The following is a 17,029-nucleotide window of genomic DNA, read 5'->3' on the forward strand; positions in this document are numbered from 1 at the left end:
TTCATATCCCAACATCCCAAAGCTTTTACTGCAGGGACCTCGAGCAAGAACCTTAACCTTCAACTGCACAGTTGTATAACTGAGATAAATGTATGTTGTTTTTAAAAAAAAATTTATTAGGACATCTGCTGTAACTGTAAATGCAGACCTTTACTTTATGAATATGGCTTTATTAAGTCACAAAATGTATTGCTTTAGGTCACAACAGACTCAGGTTGTAAAAAAAATAATAATAAATGACTAAAAATAAAAGTTAAGCACGGAAACCATTATTTTTTTGACGAGCTACTTAGTGGATACTTCAGAGACCAGAACGCTGCATGTGTCAGAAAAAGTATGTAGGAAACACTAGATGAACCACCGAACTCCACAGGTTGTTGCGATCACAGCCAAAGAAAGCTGGACAGCAGGAGAGTTTCACATTCCTCCCAATTTCTCATGAACTCCTGCCATCTGCGAGCGCAGCCGTCCGAATGTGGCAGGGAAGATTCGAGCTCCATGGGAGAAGACACATGGCTAAGCTGCGTTATGCAAGGGCCCTTTTCTGGAGCAGGAGATTTCGAGCGACAATAAGGGTTTTCTGTTTTTCCTCAAGCAGCCCATTTAATGCATTTAACACGGTGGACTTGATAACAGACCCCCCTGCCAGTAGAACACTTGTGCTGCTCATTATATCATCTATACAGCTCTATTAGATCATAATATTTATACGTGTGGAATTCTCGGTGTGTAGAGAGTATGGATTTTTTTTTTTAAGTCTATATTTTCTTTCCTACAGAGCTCGTTTGATGATTCCTTCGGCTGTGGGAAGCATGACAAAGGTTACAGGTTGGAGGTTAAAGGAACCAATCCACGTAAGGACTGGTTTAACGGCCGCTTCAGGGACGTTCTTCTCACCTCTATCGCCGTGGTGCCCGTGCAGGAGCACACAGTGGCTACTCTGGGGACTGCAGATGGTAGAGTCATACAGGTAATGAGGAATGGATCAAGTGGTAAAAAGTTGTTATTATTATTATTATTATTATATTATTATTATTATTGTTGTTACAGTGAGAATGGCCTGAAATAGAGCGCACCCTAGATTTCAGAATTCGTCCCTTTTCCAGTTCGTGCCACTTTTAGCTCCGACCTGCATCAGTAAAGCTCACCCATTTACACATCTGCTCAAACAGACCTGCTCGCTAATCCACGTTCACTCAAACATCAACCCAGGCTCGATGTTTTAATTCACAGACTCCGCCGTGACTCCACTCCTCATCCATCAGCAAAAAACTGACAGGAAAAAAAAAACAACACTTGCTATTTCTGGTTAAAAGCAAATCCTCCTAGATGTTTCTATTCAGCATTGTGTATACAGGCTAAGAGAAGGTTTTTGCCTTTTTTTTTTTTGGGGAGAAATGAGTAGTGCAGAGAGAGAGGGTGACAGCTGCACGGAAATGCGGTGGAGAACAAGAACGGAACGCTAATAGTAAGCACCGGGCTTCGATGACATGTCCTCACACAGCATTTTCTTGGAACGGTTGCAGCTGTCGTTGGTTGTTTTTTTTTTCTTTTCCTTTTTACATTTTCCCCCCTTCAGCCTTTTCTTGCCCCTTTTGTATTTACACGGAGGCATGGGAATGGGCAGGCGTTAGACCAGCTGTCCCACTCAGAGACAACACGACATACAGAATAAGTGAGAATGAGAAAAGATCGCTTGTCAAAAATGTGTAGTGAACTTCAGAGCGCTTCGGCGGTGTGCGTTGGTTGAGAGGCAGAAAGCCAGAATCGATGTTAAACACTCACCATCGTGCATTGTGGTGCTACACACCAGTGAATTGGCCAGTATTGTTAGCTTATACCACTGATATTTACATTTGAATGATTAGATTTAGATGCTTTATTGATTAGTTAAGGATTTAGCTACATTTGTGGAGATAAAAAAACAACAACAACACTCTATTCACACTGGCAAAGTCAGCTTGTACTCAGTGACGGTAACAGTAGTAGAGTTTAAATCCTTTTTTATAATTCACCACTTTAGGTGTAATATGTAGCTCTTAAAACGGAGAGCAATTTTGCATTTTTTTTGTTTACTATTTTTAATAAACATATATATGGATCAGGATTGTGCAGTACAGAGTGACATAATTTTTTCAGCAAAACTAGGCAATATGATGAACAGAATTTTAGTTCATTTTATCCAACAATACAAACATGTCTGAGCAATAAATTTTAAATTGGGTCACACAGACAAATAAATAGCACAGATACACTAGATTGGGTGTTTTTTGGTTGCTTTCAGTTGTTTTTATGACCAAAAATGTATAATAATAATCTTCTTCTACAGAAATGTCATTCCCATATTCCTGTAGTGATAAAATTTACACATTATAAAAGTAATGATAACCTTGATTTTGTCCTGAAATATCTGAAAACCCAAATACACAGTTGGATGTCTGAAGCCTTCTCGTTAAAACACACACCAGCAAGGCTTCCATATACACACATATAAGAGTTAAATTCGATTTCCATGGTACTGTATGTGCTTAGCTTTGTATTAGCTAGCTGAATATACCTGACACACCCCCTCATTAAAGGCTCCAACATATACATGTATATTTTTATTCCATACATATTTAACTGGAAGGGTTAATGAGAGATTGTATATAAGATTTTCAGAATGAGATGATTTTCTTCCATCTTTGCATGTCGAACATTAATTAAAAACTAACTATGAAGTTGTAAACAGATAGCTGGGAAAATAAAACAACAACAAAGAAGTACACACAAATGCTAGACTTCACCAAGAAATGTTTAAAAGCGCTAATTTTAATGTGTTTCGTCAATAAACATTATCAGCATTTAACTTTTAACAAAAAAGTGACGTTTTTGGATGATCCACCCAATTTGTATTTTTCTCAAGCTCGCAGCCAGAGCTGTCACTAAGTTACGAGTATGTATTGTTGACCAGTCACTGAAATAAAGGTAAAGAATGAATGAATGAATTAAGAGCCCGACAACACGCCCTACTGCAAAAGTGATGTTCTTGCTTTAAAGGGGGAATCCGCCATAACGAAGGCGGAAGGTTGGATGAAATTTATACTCAACAATCATTAAACAAATACAAATACCCCTCTCTTTAGTGCTTCTTCAGAAGCTCCGCCCACAAGAAAGAGACCCTAACAACAGGGCTAACTGAACAATATTAATGATAACAATCCTTGTTGCTGATTGGCTAGAATTGTGTTGTCTGAACCACCTAATTAGCTTTTTCATTTACACAGCTGGGTATGTGTGTGAAGACATGATTTTATTTATTTATTTATTTATTTTTAGCTCTCACACACACAATGTACACCTAGCAGACCATAAGAAGATTCGCTGTGACTTTGACTAACTGACTGCTCCTCTAACTTTAGGTCAGCTACAGTATTAAGACATCATGTGTATCCGTTGCTTCTCCGAGACAAACAACACCCTCCGTTACTCCCATGTGTCTGGTATCAACAAGTACATGGCATGAAAGGCCGTGTCAAGCCGTTGACAAATCTTTACAGCGTGACGTTCCTCTACACAGCATACATTACATATTTTCAACCTGTCAGCATCGAGCAGACACTCCTTCAGCTTACTATGCACCGCGAACAATCCTCAATCGATGGAATGCTAACATCAGGACTCTCTCAAAGTTTCACACACACGCACACAAAACGGCAGATTTTCCCACAGGAGAGTTAGTTTTTGTGCTAACACACAGTTTCTACACACTAATTGCCCCCCGCACAACTCTTACCTCACCACCTCACCACACATCCATGCCAGGTGTGTTAAAACAGATCTTTAAGAGAGCGTGCTCTGTAATGGCCTATTCAGACCCAGGTTAGCTCCTAGGCCTGTAATTGTAGCCTAACCATGGGGTGATAAATTTTAGTCCAGGTGCAAGAAGATAGTGCGAGTGTTCCGACACCTCCCAACATGTCGCAGCAGCAGCAGCAGCCTTTACGTCTTCTCTCGCCCCGGGCCGTGGCTTTTGTCTGCTCCCACTCCCCGCCATCAGCCGCAGTCATCAGGCTTCAAATCCGTCATCTCACCCCGAAGGAAAGCGAAACAGCAGTTATTATAGCAAGCCGAGCATGACCCGTGACAATTTCCCTGGATTACCACCACCCTTTGATTTAAAATCCCTCCGAAACAGAGTTTCAAGGTGCAATCTGTAATTTAGCCTGCATATCTACAACCTGCATATGATTAATGAAGTAACCTGGGACACGACAAACTTTTAATCGTTTTTGGCCCAAAAATCAAAGATGAGACACAGCGTGCTGCAAAACCCCTACATCACCTTGTGCAGATATAAACAACAAGTTAAACAACCCAGTTCGTAATGTCACCGAGCCAACAATCCAGGCGTTTACAGTAAACAGAAAAATGTGCTTCATTATGATCCGCCTTCGCTAGAAAGGTCATTGATGTCACTCGCCGGCATTTTGCGCAGGTGGTGGTTTCCCGTTTTGGCAACACGGAGCCGCATGTGAACTTCCTTCTGGACACGCTCCCCGTCTCCTCAGAAGTCGCAGTGTTGTCTCCGCAGAGCTCGGACGCCGCCTTACTGCTAGTCACCGGAAATAAGGTGAAGGGTCTTTAATGGGTTCAACTTGTCAGGTCTAAAGCAAGGGGGGGTTTATCTCAGTGATAATCTGTGAGTGGGAGGTTCTGATGTTTAATTTCCTTCTTGCCATAGGCATAGTTTCTACAGTGTAGATGTAAAAATGATAAGAAGTGGTAAGGAGTCTTCAGTGTCAGCACTTTGTAATAGTCAGCTGTCCAACTGTAACTCTCTGTTTTCTAATCTCTCATGTACTTTAATACTCTTTCCTTCCTGTTTTTCTTTCACTCTCTCTGGTTTTTCTTCTTTCTTTCTCTTTCTCTCTTCGTCTCCCACTTTCCTTTTTTTCTTTCTTTCTTTTTTTACTTTTTATTGTTTTTCTTCACCTCTCTCTGATTTTTCTTTCTCTCTTCCTGTTTCTCATTGTCTGTTTCACACTTTCTTTCTTTCTTTCTTTCTTTCTTTCTTTCTTTCTTTCTTTCCTGCTTTTCTTTTCCTCTTTCTCATCTTTCTTTCTTTCTTTCTGTCCTGTTTTTTTTCCTCTCTCATCTTTCTTTCTTTTTTCTTTTAATGTGTTTTTTTCTGTTTTTCTTTCCATCTCTGATTTTTTGTCTTTCTTTCTCTGTCTCCCATTCTCTTTTGTTCTTTCTGTTTTTTCTCTCTATGTCTCTGTTTCTCTCTTTCTTCTTCTCTGTGTCTCTTTCTGTTTCATTTCCTTTATTTTCATGTGTCTCTCTCTCTCTCGCAGGTACACAAGGTGCATGTAATCGGGCCCGGCTGTGAGCAGTTATTAAACTGCAGCTCGTGTCTTCTCGCTCCTGCCTTCATGGGTTGCGGTTGGTGCCGGAACCGGAACCTCTGTACTCGCTCACCTCAGTGCACCCGGTCGAGCTGGAGCCAAGATTCCTGCCCGCTCCTCATCACTGAGGTAACGGTCCAAAACCCTAAACTGAGTTGCCGTGGTTACGACATTAGACAATAGAATCAGGCTAATAGAATAAGTGCTTTCCAGTGAAATGACCACCAACTCCAAACTCGGACACTCAGAAACTCTGAAACTCTGGCCTTTATTGATTCTGGCTGCTTCATATAGTACACTGCGCTGAGTTATCAGGAGGGAAAAACAGTGACGCCAGGGTTTCAGAGAACTTTGTTCCTGAAATGGATTTCCAACATCAGGTGTTAACAGTTGCATTTCTCCGCATGTGAATATTTATTTTAAATGTTTTCAGATTAGGGAAGACGAGGAGATTTATAATGAAAAGCACTGCTTTTTTATGCATTAGTCACACCATGAAGTGAATATCTTCTTCCATTTAAAGACACTTAATTAATTTATTTGTTTGTTTGGTTTAGATCTTTCCTAAAACGGCTCCACTGAAAGGCCACACCAGCATCACGATCTGTGGCAAGAACTTTGGCTTCAGTAAGAAAGATCGCTTTGACGCCAAGCTCATCAACGTGGACGTAGCCAAAGCCAAGTGCAAGCTGACGGATAAAGACGTCAGCAGTCATCGGTGAGATCAGTGTGAAGGAAAACAAACTCAGAAACCCATAACCCAGATTTTTTTAATGGTTTAAGTAGTTTTTTTTAAATCATTTTTTCCCCTACTGTATGTCATGTGTAGCTACTGGTTCAGAGTAGCCAGGAGATATGTGCTTTAGTGCACGTTTTATTTCTGGGAAGTGGTGTGAAAAAATGTGTTACAGTATGTCACTGTAGCAGACTTCCAAAAAAAAAAAAAACATGAAAAATTATGATTTTAAAACTTTCTTTGTAACTTTCTTTAGCTTTATGAAAATATTACATCAACAAAGCAGCAGCAGCATGTCTTAAACCATACTAGCAAACTTAAGGTTCACGACAAATGAACATTTGCACTGACGTGTCCTCAACAAATCAGAGCTATTGGCGAGAAAGATTCCTCAGACCAACCTGAAGTCTGACGTTTCTTCACTTTTACTTTCACAAATTTATGACCGGCGATTTTTTTTTCCAGGTATTGTTTAATGCCAAAAAATGCCAGTCACCCGAGTTAAGAAACACGTATAACAGTGATTCCTTACCGTACTGTGTAAAAGTCTTGAGCCTCCACATTTCTTTGTAGTAAATGAAATTACAGTATGTCGTATAGATTAAATTAAGGAAATTGGAACAAATGTTTTACTGCGACAGGCTGGAGGGTCATCACCGGCCTGATCGTCTGTCATCACCTGCACCTGGTTCTCACTGGTTTATGTCTTAACTTTTTTTTTAATGCTTGAATGATTCATAGGTCACTGTGTGGGTTAACAAACAAAAACACACCCCTCTGAGACAGCTCAGGTACTGGGACTGGGCTGAAAATGAAAGCTTAGGAAGCCTGGAGGACTATTCTTCAACATTACATTAAAAATAAAAAAGGCAAAATCTGAAAAAATGAGGCGGGTCAGGGCTTTTGCACAGTGCTGTCTAACTTCCATACACATACGACGTCTCATTCAATATGCTTAGAGCTATCAGGAGGAAAAATAAAGCTTAAAAAAGGAAGGGTGACAGAATTGTTGGTGTGTCTGAATACTTAGTGGTCCAGCAAATTAATCTAGTTTGTAACCTGTAAAAGACACCCTGTGTTTAACCAAAAAATTCTTTGCGTGAAGGGTTTTTTTCACACAAATAATCATTTAGCCTCCGCGTTTCCGGGGACGACCCTCGACAGCCGCGCCTTTGTTAAAATTAGCGCGGGAACCCTTCCAGACAGAACAGTGTCACTGCTGTAAGGATTTTTAGCAGTGCTGATGATCCCGCTACTTTCTATAGCTTGTTTATTGTGTTAAATCATAGGGGATGTTTTTGTCTTTGCCTTCAGGTTGATTTGCAGCCTGGATCATGTGAACGCGTCCAGTTCCGTTCACTCGGTCAGAGTACGCAGCGGGAAGGAGATAGGACAGCTCGAGGGCTTCTCGTTTGTGGTAAGCACCGTCCAAAAGCATGATGTACTGTCTCAACTGTCATGGAGATTCTGGTAACATCATGGAGAGCGAATGATGGAATATTAGTTGCCATAATTATCAACATATTATCTTAAAGATTATCATCACGTTTTTATGAGGTAATTTTGGTTTATTAGAAAACAGCAAAAAGGATATTTTTTTAGTAGTAAAAATTATTAACATGTAAATGAATCCAGTGGTTAACAGCTGGCAATACATTTATAAATGTTAACTTTGTAAACAGCATACTAAGGATTTATTACTGGTAGTTTTAAGAAATATAATCATACCAACATATTTTATCTATTTATAATTCCATTATTTTCCTCTTTTTGTTATTTTATTAAATGACAGAAAAGAGCAGAAAGCTAACCAGGAAAATCGTTTCTCACATATCAGAACCCTGCATATAACCTGAGAAAAAGATGAACTCATCATGATATTTAAAAATCCTATAGTATCCTGTAATTACGCATCTTTTCTACTATGTTTTGTTTTGTTTGTGCAGATCCCTGTTATTAAAGAAATCGTTCCCGAATTCGGTCCCAAATCTGGTGGAACCATGCTGACCATTAAGGGTTCGTACCTGGACAGCGGAAGCTCACGAAAGGTTACGATCGGAACCGGTACCTGCACAGTTCAAAGGTGAGGGAGTGTATCATTAAAATAAATAATAAAATTATGAGAAAGAGGGTGTATTTTGTCTCACCGTGTGTGTTTGTGCCATGGTGGATTTTTTTACATCCTCTGCAGTTTATCAGCCAACATGCTGACATGCCAGACTCCGCCTCAGGACTCGCTGTCGCAGCTTAACGTGCAGTTGCGTATCGACGGTGTGAGCATTAAAGCTCCGGTCAATTACAGCTACAACGAGGATCCGCTCATCCACAACGTTCAGCCCACACGCTCCTTCATCAGGTGTGTCTCATACGTCACTCACAACACAGCAAGTGAGACATCAGCGGCATCTGACTGTGACTTTCAGAAAGCCGTACACTACAATTAGTTCAGCCAGAGGAAAGCTAGAGTTGTTGAGAAGATCTTACCGTAACTTAGTGTGTGGATGGTGTATTGCTTTCTACAGCTTCATACCAAGGACAAAAATGTTCAGTCGTACCCCTTTATTTCTCATATCACTTCCTGATCATTGGGTCTTGCATACACGCGTTCAGTTGCTTTATGCATGCACAGAGGTCAGACAGTTTACGAAACTGGAGCAAAGGGGCAAATAAAAAAGCATGAGAGGAGACAGAGCAGGAGGAGAAATAAAGAATGCAAAAAATAATGTTGTAAAAGAAAGTGTGGGTGTTTAGAAGATATTGAAAAAAAAATAAAATAAAAAGTCTGGCAAAGCAAGTCTAATCACAGACAAGCAGACGACATGTGGAGTGAAGGATGCGAGGGCTTATAGGAAAAATACTACACTCAGAGTGACAGCGAGGTAATACAAGGGACGGATGTGAAAATAAAAAAAAAACACCTCCGGGGATGAATAAAGCGAGGGAGAAAATGAGAATGAGCCATCGAGGACACTATGAATGATTCGGGCGCTGGGATGCACTACGGTCCTGATGGCTCGGGTGGCTGGGAGCGTGCATGTGTATAACAAAAGGGTTGTCCATTCTGTTCATCTATGTGTCTCTGTGTGTGTGTGTGTATAGTGGAGGCAGCACGGTGATAGCATCTGGCGTCTACCTCCACTCAGCCATGCAACCTCAGATGGTCCTCAGCGGTCCCCCGTTCACCAAGGACAAAGAGGTTTATGTGGTGAGTCCATATTACACCGTGCCCACACACACACTATCAAATACACACAGGTGTTTAAGTTATTAATCCCACTGTGAAAGGAAATAAGAAAGACACACACACACATACACACAATTGCCAGAGCCGCAAATGTGAAAAGAGGAAATGTAAAAGCCAGAATCTCAGCCTTCATCAAACAAAATCTGATTTCCTAATAGTGTTTCAGGACGTCTGTAGGATCTAATAACTGCCCGAGCGCGTCCTCACCCCACTAAGAAATTCCAGACCTTCACTTCAAGCTCATTTTTATGGTATTTTTAATGTAGTGCATCTCATGTTTCTTCTCAGTCACCCGAGTGAAGTACTAAGAGACTTGGGTTTTTTTTCACATCAGGTTGTAAGAAGAAGAGCGCGCTGTTATCTCTCGAATACCAAGATGTATGAGGTGTAGCTCTTGTAAAATAGACAAAGGAATTTTCAGGAAATAAACAAGATCCAGTGCAAGATACCACGCTTCAGATCAGGATTAAGAGCTCGGGAAAATCCTGGAGCGGAGCTGATAAACTATGAAAAAAAATGTTGTAATGTTAAAAGCAAGAAATAGCTCAGTGTTAGGTTGATTTTAGTTTAACTAGTGGTCCTGACATGGCATGTTTAAAGATACTCAACAACAAAAACAGTATTTAATTAATATTGATTCATCAGAGAAGTGTTATGCACTATATAGCCAAAAGTTTGCACGCCCTGACATCACACCTACTGTACATGTGCTTGTTAGACATCTTAGTTCTGTAATAAGTTTAAGTTTTATCTCCTGGGAAGGCTTTCTAATAGATTTATTTTGGATTTTTATGGCTGTCGGGATTTGTTTTCATTCAGTTACAAGACCTGAGTGAGGTCATGCGTTAAGGTTGCGATGTCAAGGAAGGAGGCTCCAGTCCAAGTTCGTCAGTTTGTCCCAAAGGTGTTCAGTGAGGGTTGAGTTCAATCAGGGTCACTGGGTTCCTCCTCTCCAGCCTTAACACACCTTGTGTTTATGGAGCTCGCTTCATGCACTTCATGAGCAGGTTTCCAGTAAAGGGAAATCATAACACTAGAGCGCCTACTGTGACATTCTATACAAGTGTGAGCATTTTTTTCACTTTGTAAAAACAGTTTGAAGAAGAACCACATATGGTATAGAGTACATACGGTCATATGGTAAACCTTAAATCAAGGAAAGTAGACGAGTGAGAATATATATACACAGTACTGTATATACACAAATATACTGTGCTTGTGCTATTGAAACCAATGAAGGAGAAGAAAGCGAAACCATAACAATATCAAAAACCCATGGAGAACTAAAACAAGTGCCATGGAAACAAAAGCTTGTGGTGCTGTGGGACCTGAACATGTGCCAAGAGTTTTTTTTTGACAGTAATTGTGAATTTATTCTCAGCTTCATGTTCAAAACTATTGTCTCATGTGTGCAGAATCTGTGGGATTAGTCATAATTTGCAATTTAAAAATTGAAAATATCAAACCAAACATAACCAGATCTTCATTTATGATTAAGTAATAAAACGTACATGAGCTCCTGTAACTATATGTTTATCATCAAGGTGTTAGGTGGACGTAGGTAGACTACGTAGGTGGACTAATTCTAGTCAGATCTCTTCCTCTTCTCCACATGGTTACGTTCTCAACAGGACAAAGACGAATCAGACAGGAAGCTGTAGTAGCATGCAGGAGAACCCACGACGTCTTAAATAGCGATTTTAAACACCTCCAGCTGTCGCACAGTAAATTCTTCACCATAAACAGTGTACAGTCTTATGGACAAGTGTTTTATTGTTTTTTTTTTCTTTTTTTTTGCACTTTTATTATGAGGCTGTGTATGTAAAAAAAAAAAAAAAAAACAGATTCCATGCCTTCAGTCTGAGTCACGAATGCTAAGTGAAGTTCTACGATGGTGGAAACAGAAGTCTAGTCCCGGGTTCTGGGATCCTGGTTTTAGTTTTAAGTTTCTTTCTTGTGGGATCGAGCTCGCTTCTGGCTGATACTTTGCAGCTTCTTACAATAATAAGAAGAAATCAAGTAAAGGACCCCAGCGAAGACAGCGAGAGGGGATCTGTGGAGCTTTCCTTCATATCTGCAACTGCAATCTCTGCTAAATCCAGGGCTCAGCTTGTCCTCGGCTTTCCCACCGACATTAAAGGCGATTTTACAGGCTGCAGCACAAAGAAGGAGAACATAAAAAAACAAGCATCTGAATGCTTTTTTCAGCGTATACTTTTTGTTTTGTCTTTCCTAGAAAGTGTACGGCTGCTAAGTTAAGACTAAAGTTTTACACATCTGTTTACTCAACCACAACAAAAATCGCTGCAAAAATTCTCCAGCAATTTTCTTTTACAATATGGTCACTTTTATATACTATGAACCAAATATAAGATTATTAAATCTATTTCTATATACCATATACCATATATAGTCTATATTTCTATTTCAAGCTTTAAATATTTTTCTGAAAACTAACTGCTGATTTATTTGCTCACATCTTTTCTTTTGAACAGATTTTTTTCATAAATTTATCTTAAGAACATAAAAAAATTAGATAGGATGTGGAAGCATTCTCATTCTTTTCTCTGTTTTGATGATGGAGGTGATGGTGAAGTAGCATGGCAGACACTTTCAGCAGTCGATGCCACTCTCAGTTGGCATTACAGTATACAGTACGTGTTTTAATGAAATCAGCTTCATCAAATCATTAGAATTTTACTTGTTAGAACTAGTAAGCTTTTACACATCTTTATTAAGATTAATTGTTTCTGTTAAACCAGCCCCTTAAGAGCCTTTCTGACATTTGATCCTGAAAAAGTACAATTTTGAGATCGTAGGAAGATTGTCAGGATATTCTATAAGTTTGGTATAATGTGTTGCGGTTTGGGGAAAATTGTACAGTATATGTAGTTGAAGAAGGTAGTGGAGGTGAATCGTCAATTCCATTAATCTTTCCTTTACAGGCCTTTATTTCCAAACAATGCAGCACCTACTGTAGCTAATTAGCCTGTGTGGCTTTGAATTGACATGCAGTGCACTACATGACTATCTGGTGGTCTAGTGGTTAGGATCCATGCTCTCGCCACCCGGGTCCGATTCCCAGTCAGGGAACGTTCGTTCAGTGGTGGCTCAGAGGGCTAAGGCACTGAGTTAGTGACCAGAAGGTCACCGGTTTGATCCCCAGCTCCACCAGGTTGCCATTGTTGGGCCCTTGAGGAAGGCCCTTAACCCTACCTGCTCCAGGGGCACTGTATCATGGCTGACCCTGCGCTCTCATCCCTGGATAACACTGAAATATGCGAAGAAATAATTTCACTGTGCTGTAATGTATATAGTATGTGACAAAGGCTTAACTAAACTTATGTTTTGAGGTACAATGCTTTCCTTCCACCAACAATATGGTGCACTTACTGTAAATAGGGAGGATGGAGCGGTTAGCTAAATGTTCCAAGCTGTGTGTTTTTGTTAGCTATGTTGAAACACATTACATTTCACTTACACATCTGGGCTTAAATGTTGGTAAGAAGGATGTTCATAAGAAGCAATCCAAAATACTGTGATCCAGGTTGCTGTTAACTGACAGGACGTCAAAGAAAAACGGGAAGCCCTGTAGCAGTTCTCGACAATTCATAACAAATCGCGAGGTTTCGTTGCCATTCCGCAAATAAATCACAGACAGCTCATGGCGGATCAGCACAAGCTGGGTTCTGTGGGTTTGGGAGTCAGTGCTTATTCATAGGTGCGCTAACATTTCACAGCTAATACGTCAATTTGTAGGTGATTACGGTCACAGAGTTGAGAGGCCAAGAACCGTGAACCAGGGCCCAGTTTGAGAGTGTGGGGGAGGGGCGTTACACAACATCTTTGCAGAAGGATTCAAATGCAAGTTGATTTTGTGGAAATTAATTCATCGTGTCAGCTCCATTTTGAGTCGCTGAAGGATGTTATAAATGAATCTACAGATTTCAGCCAAAATCTAAGCAGTATTGTATTTTTTGGCTTCTGGTCAGAGTTCAGCCACATCCGACAGGTTTCCCCAAACCGCCACACGTTTATCTGATGTCTTAAATCAAGAGCGACGCTGCATCTTTCCAGGACTGGTGTAAAAGTTTCCTCGACGCTGTTATATATATCATGGCAGGTCTGATTACAAGGTTAGAGAAACTTCAGGCTACAATAGTACAAGCCAAACCCGACAGCCAAATCCTTCACCAACAGGATGTTCACGCACTGCGGAAAGCAGCGATGCCGCTCCATCATTTCTCTCCCGGTGTCTGGAACTCATTTGCTTAATCCCCATGCGTAGAACATCTTCGTGATGGATCTCACTGAGGTTAAATCGCCGTATGCGCTGCTTTTTTTAAGATTGGGATCTGAGAATCTGGGCTAAATTCTGTTCCTTTCGATGCGAGTTGGTGTTGTTAGAGTGTATGCTTACACTGACAATTTTCTGCACGCTGTTATAAAGTTTCTCATGTAACTCCCTTTGAGGCCGTACACATGCAAGCCCAGGGCTTAAACTCGAGACGTCTCAGTATCTGTTTCTTCTTTTGTCTCTTTACTTCAGCAGCTGTTATTCAACCACAAAATCCGTTCGCAAGACGTAATGCGTTCTGCAGTCAAACACCAAGAGAGTTTCTGTGACTCAATGCCGACAATTAAATGCTTGGCGGAAATTAAATTAAATTAATGAGAGATTCACTTTTCTTTATGGAAACGTGTTGATTTAAAGGAGTTAGTCTGGGATGTCAGTGCATGTGTGTGTGTGTGTGTGTGTGTGTGCATGCAATAGGTTGTGAGTGTGTTTACCTTCCATCTGTGATATTGCTCAATCAGGAGTTAGTGAGGAGAGGGAATGGGGTCACGGGAAACGGCGCACGGAAAATAAAATCCTGAAATGACATAATGTGCCTTAGGATGCATTATACAGTGTTACTGTGATTTGATCAGTGAGTGAGGAATAAAACGCTTCAATAATCAACAACCTGGAGGGCGGTTGCTGTCGGTACGTTCATTAGTTTTCAGCAAGTTCTAAAGTGTTTTTTATTCCTTCTATAACTGGCCAAAAACTTGTGGTGTACTGTAGGTCTAAACAGCCCTCAGACAAATGTAAAGCCTGTCACACAAATGTAAAGGTGTCCAAAAAACTTGGTTGCAAAAAAAAGCTTTGAAACTGGAGACTCCAACCGTAAAACAAACATCTGCACCATTCTGGTCCAACAATTACACTTTAAATCTCTGTTACTGTAAAAATGTTAACATCGCTACTGGCGGAGATGCTGTTCTAGAAAAAAAAATAAATCCAATCAGAATTGACGTCAGCATCCGATTGAGTTTATTTTAATTGCATTCCGTTTGAATTGATTTATTCTGGTGTGTGCTGATGATGTTACTGAGAGAAGCGTAACGGTTTAGGTATAAAGTTCAGGTAATGTTAAAGCTGTAGCAAAATTAGCAAACTTGAATATGAAGCAAGCTACGAAGTCCAAACATTTAATAATACGTCATATTAGGAAGATTTTGTGAGTTTGAAACAATGTGGAATTTTATCAGGTGTTGTTCCAGTGTGTTAAGTAAGAAAATGGCCCCTTCCAAAACTACTAATACAAACCAGTGTTGAGGTTTAAAGCGACTTCCATCGGACTTTGCCTCACCTTGTGTTCCGCTATCCACTCAAGGTCACGTCTGTATCTGTGTTGTGGTAGATAAACAAACTACATCGTTCTTTCTGAGCGCACTGTCAATATTTACCGTGGTCTGGTCATCTATGGGGGGAGTCCAAATCCTCTGCAGCGGAAAAAAAACAACAACTGTTTTCAGCCAAAATATACCCAGAGATCTGGACTGAAACCCTGCATTCTGATTATTTTTGGAACACCATCATCACCTCTGTAGATATTCATACGGTATAATCCCATCAAAGGCATTCAGGGCGTGTCTGAAAGCAGAACCAGTGTCATCAAGCTAACAGTGTGCGGCGAGGAACGAGCACAGGAGGCGCGATGGGCCGAGGACGCTGCCAAAAGACGGAGGCATCTGCTACGCCTCCAAATCATAACTCACACATATTAGAGTACAAAGCGCAAAATCTCAAAAGGAGCACTGTGCAGTTTTTTTTTTTGTGTTTTTTTTTTTTTTTATTAAATATTATCCTGCACACGCCAACACTCCTGATCTACAACACACGCAAGATGGGAGTTCCATCTGGTTCCACTGTACTGAAGAGTTTGCATATAACTTTTTATAAGTTTCATTTTATAAGAAGGGCCATCCAGAGACTCACTAGGAGGCAGAGGAACGTCGAATCAGAGTCGTTTGTTTAGGAGTGTTTGCTCTGCCAGGACACTTTCGGTTGTAAATGAGGCATGTAATCTGGCAATGCTGTGCCTCAGAGCAGGATGTAATAAACATCAGGGTCGAGTTAAGTGCCCATAGTGAGGATTTAATACAGGGATTGTGCACATCTGCATTCATGATGCATTAACTTAACTCAGAAGTGCGGCGTTGGAACTTGAAATTACATTTCAAGGTACAAATTGCAGAAAAAGTTTGATGGTTCTTTGTTCATCCAGTGTTGGATATAGTCTACCTATCTACCTAAGTCCCTCTCCAAATTAGTGGCCTGTATAGTCAGTTATAGATTTACCAAACTAATATGTTTGGAAATTGATTGATCCAAAGCAAATACTTGTGTTTAGTGAGCACTCATGCTGCCAGGAGGACATCACGTGCTGAACTCAGGGTCGAGGAGACCTTCCTGACGTTCTCAAAATACCGAATCTGTTATTTAGTTTGTCCAAGCTGGATGTTCAGCGCAGCCTCAGACCTCAGACGTAACTACAGATTTAGAAGGGGAGTCTGTGATTTTAATCCAATATACACAAAACGTTTTGTCAAATTCAGCAAATATCTCCTCACGGTTCACTAGCTGTCCTCCATCCTGTGGAAAGAAAAAAAAAACAGAAGGTTTCACACAACACTATTCCAGTCAGCTAGCAGCGGGGTGAGTCCATGCTTGTTGATATTGATTAGCTGGCGTAGATATTGTGGCTACCGTGGCAGTGGCCTTCCAGGGACTTTGGGGCGAAGCTTTTGAAAGGACACTGAAGAGAGGAGCGTGTTTTCTTAGCAGTTGAGTTCAAATATCAACAAACTTTCAAACAGTATCAAGAGTCTTTCTTTAGAGCCATGTTCGATTTATGCATGCAAGGTGGAGTTTAAGTAAAAGCAAGGCGTGTCTTAGTTATGCACGTTTCTGAACTTGTCAAGCAGTGGCCTTACTTTGAGCTGGAAGTTAAGGGGAAAAAAAGAAATGCCATTTGAGCCAAAAATCTAATTCATTAGTTAAGTCAAGTTAAATCAAGGTGGGCTTTTGTTGTCATTTTAACCAATTATAGTTCAGTAAACATTAAAACGAATCACCGTTCCTTCAGGACCAAGGTGCTTCATACAACGTAAATTAACAAGACCAACTAGCTAACTAAGAAACCTAATTAACTGACCAGCTGAGACAAGACAGATTGACATTTTTTAAATGATCAGAAAAATATCTAAGTTCTATACAAAAGTGACGACATAAAATGCAAGTGCAATTAATAGTTCATTAATAGCATTATATCTTTAAAGTCCATGACTAGATGTTAACTGTTTACATGATCTGAATGAGAAGACCAGACCGAA

At 40.3% G+C, this 17,029-nt stretch overlaps 1 protein-coding gene across 2 annotated transcripts in view; it reads left to right on the plus strand.

The window, feature by feature from the left end:
- met (MET proto-oncogene, receptor tyrosine kinase) overlaps positions 1–17,029 on the plus strand; it is a 57,671-nt gene that overhangs the window by 20,237 nt on the left and 20,405 nt on the right. For both annotated transcript variants that reach the window (XM_053506296.1, XM_053506297.1), the window contains exons 3-10: positions 779–970; positions 4,478–4,612; positions 5,337–5,516; positions 5,945–6,105; positions 7,438–7,540; positions 8,070–8,206; positions 8,315–8,479; positions 9,223–9,328. In XM_053506296.1, coding sequence (XP_053362271.1) covers positions 779–970; positions 4,478–4,612; positions 5,337–5,516; positions 5,945–6,105; positions 7,438–7,540; positions 8,070–8,206; positions 8,315–8,479; positions 9,223–9,328 — 1,179 coding nt within the window. The remainder of the gene's footprint in view (positions 1–778; positions 971–4,477; positions 4,613–5,336; positions 5,517–5,944; positions 6,106–7,437; positions 7,541–8,069; positions 8,207–8,314; positions 8,480–9,222; positions 9,329–17,029) is intronic.

This window comes from Clarias gariepinus, chromosome 10, assembly GCF_024256425.1.
Source record: "Clarias gariepinus isolate MV-2021 ecotype Netherlands chromosome 10, CGAR_prim_01v2, whole genome shotgun sequence".
Classification (NCBI taxonomy): domain Eukaryota; kingdom Metazoa; phylum Chordata; class Actinopteri; order Siluriformes; family Clariidae; genus Clarias; species Clarias gariepinus.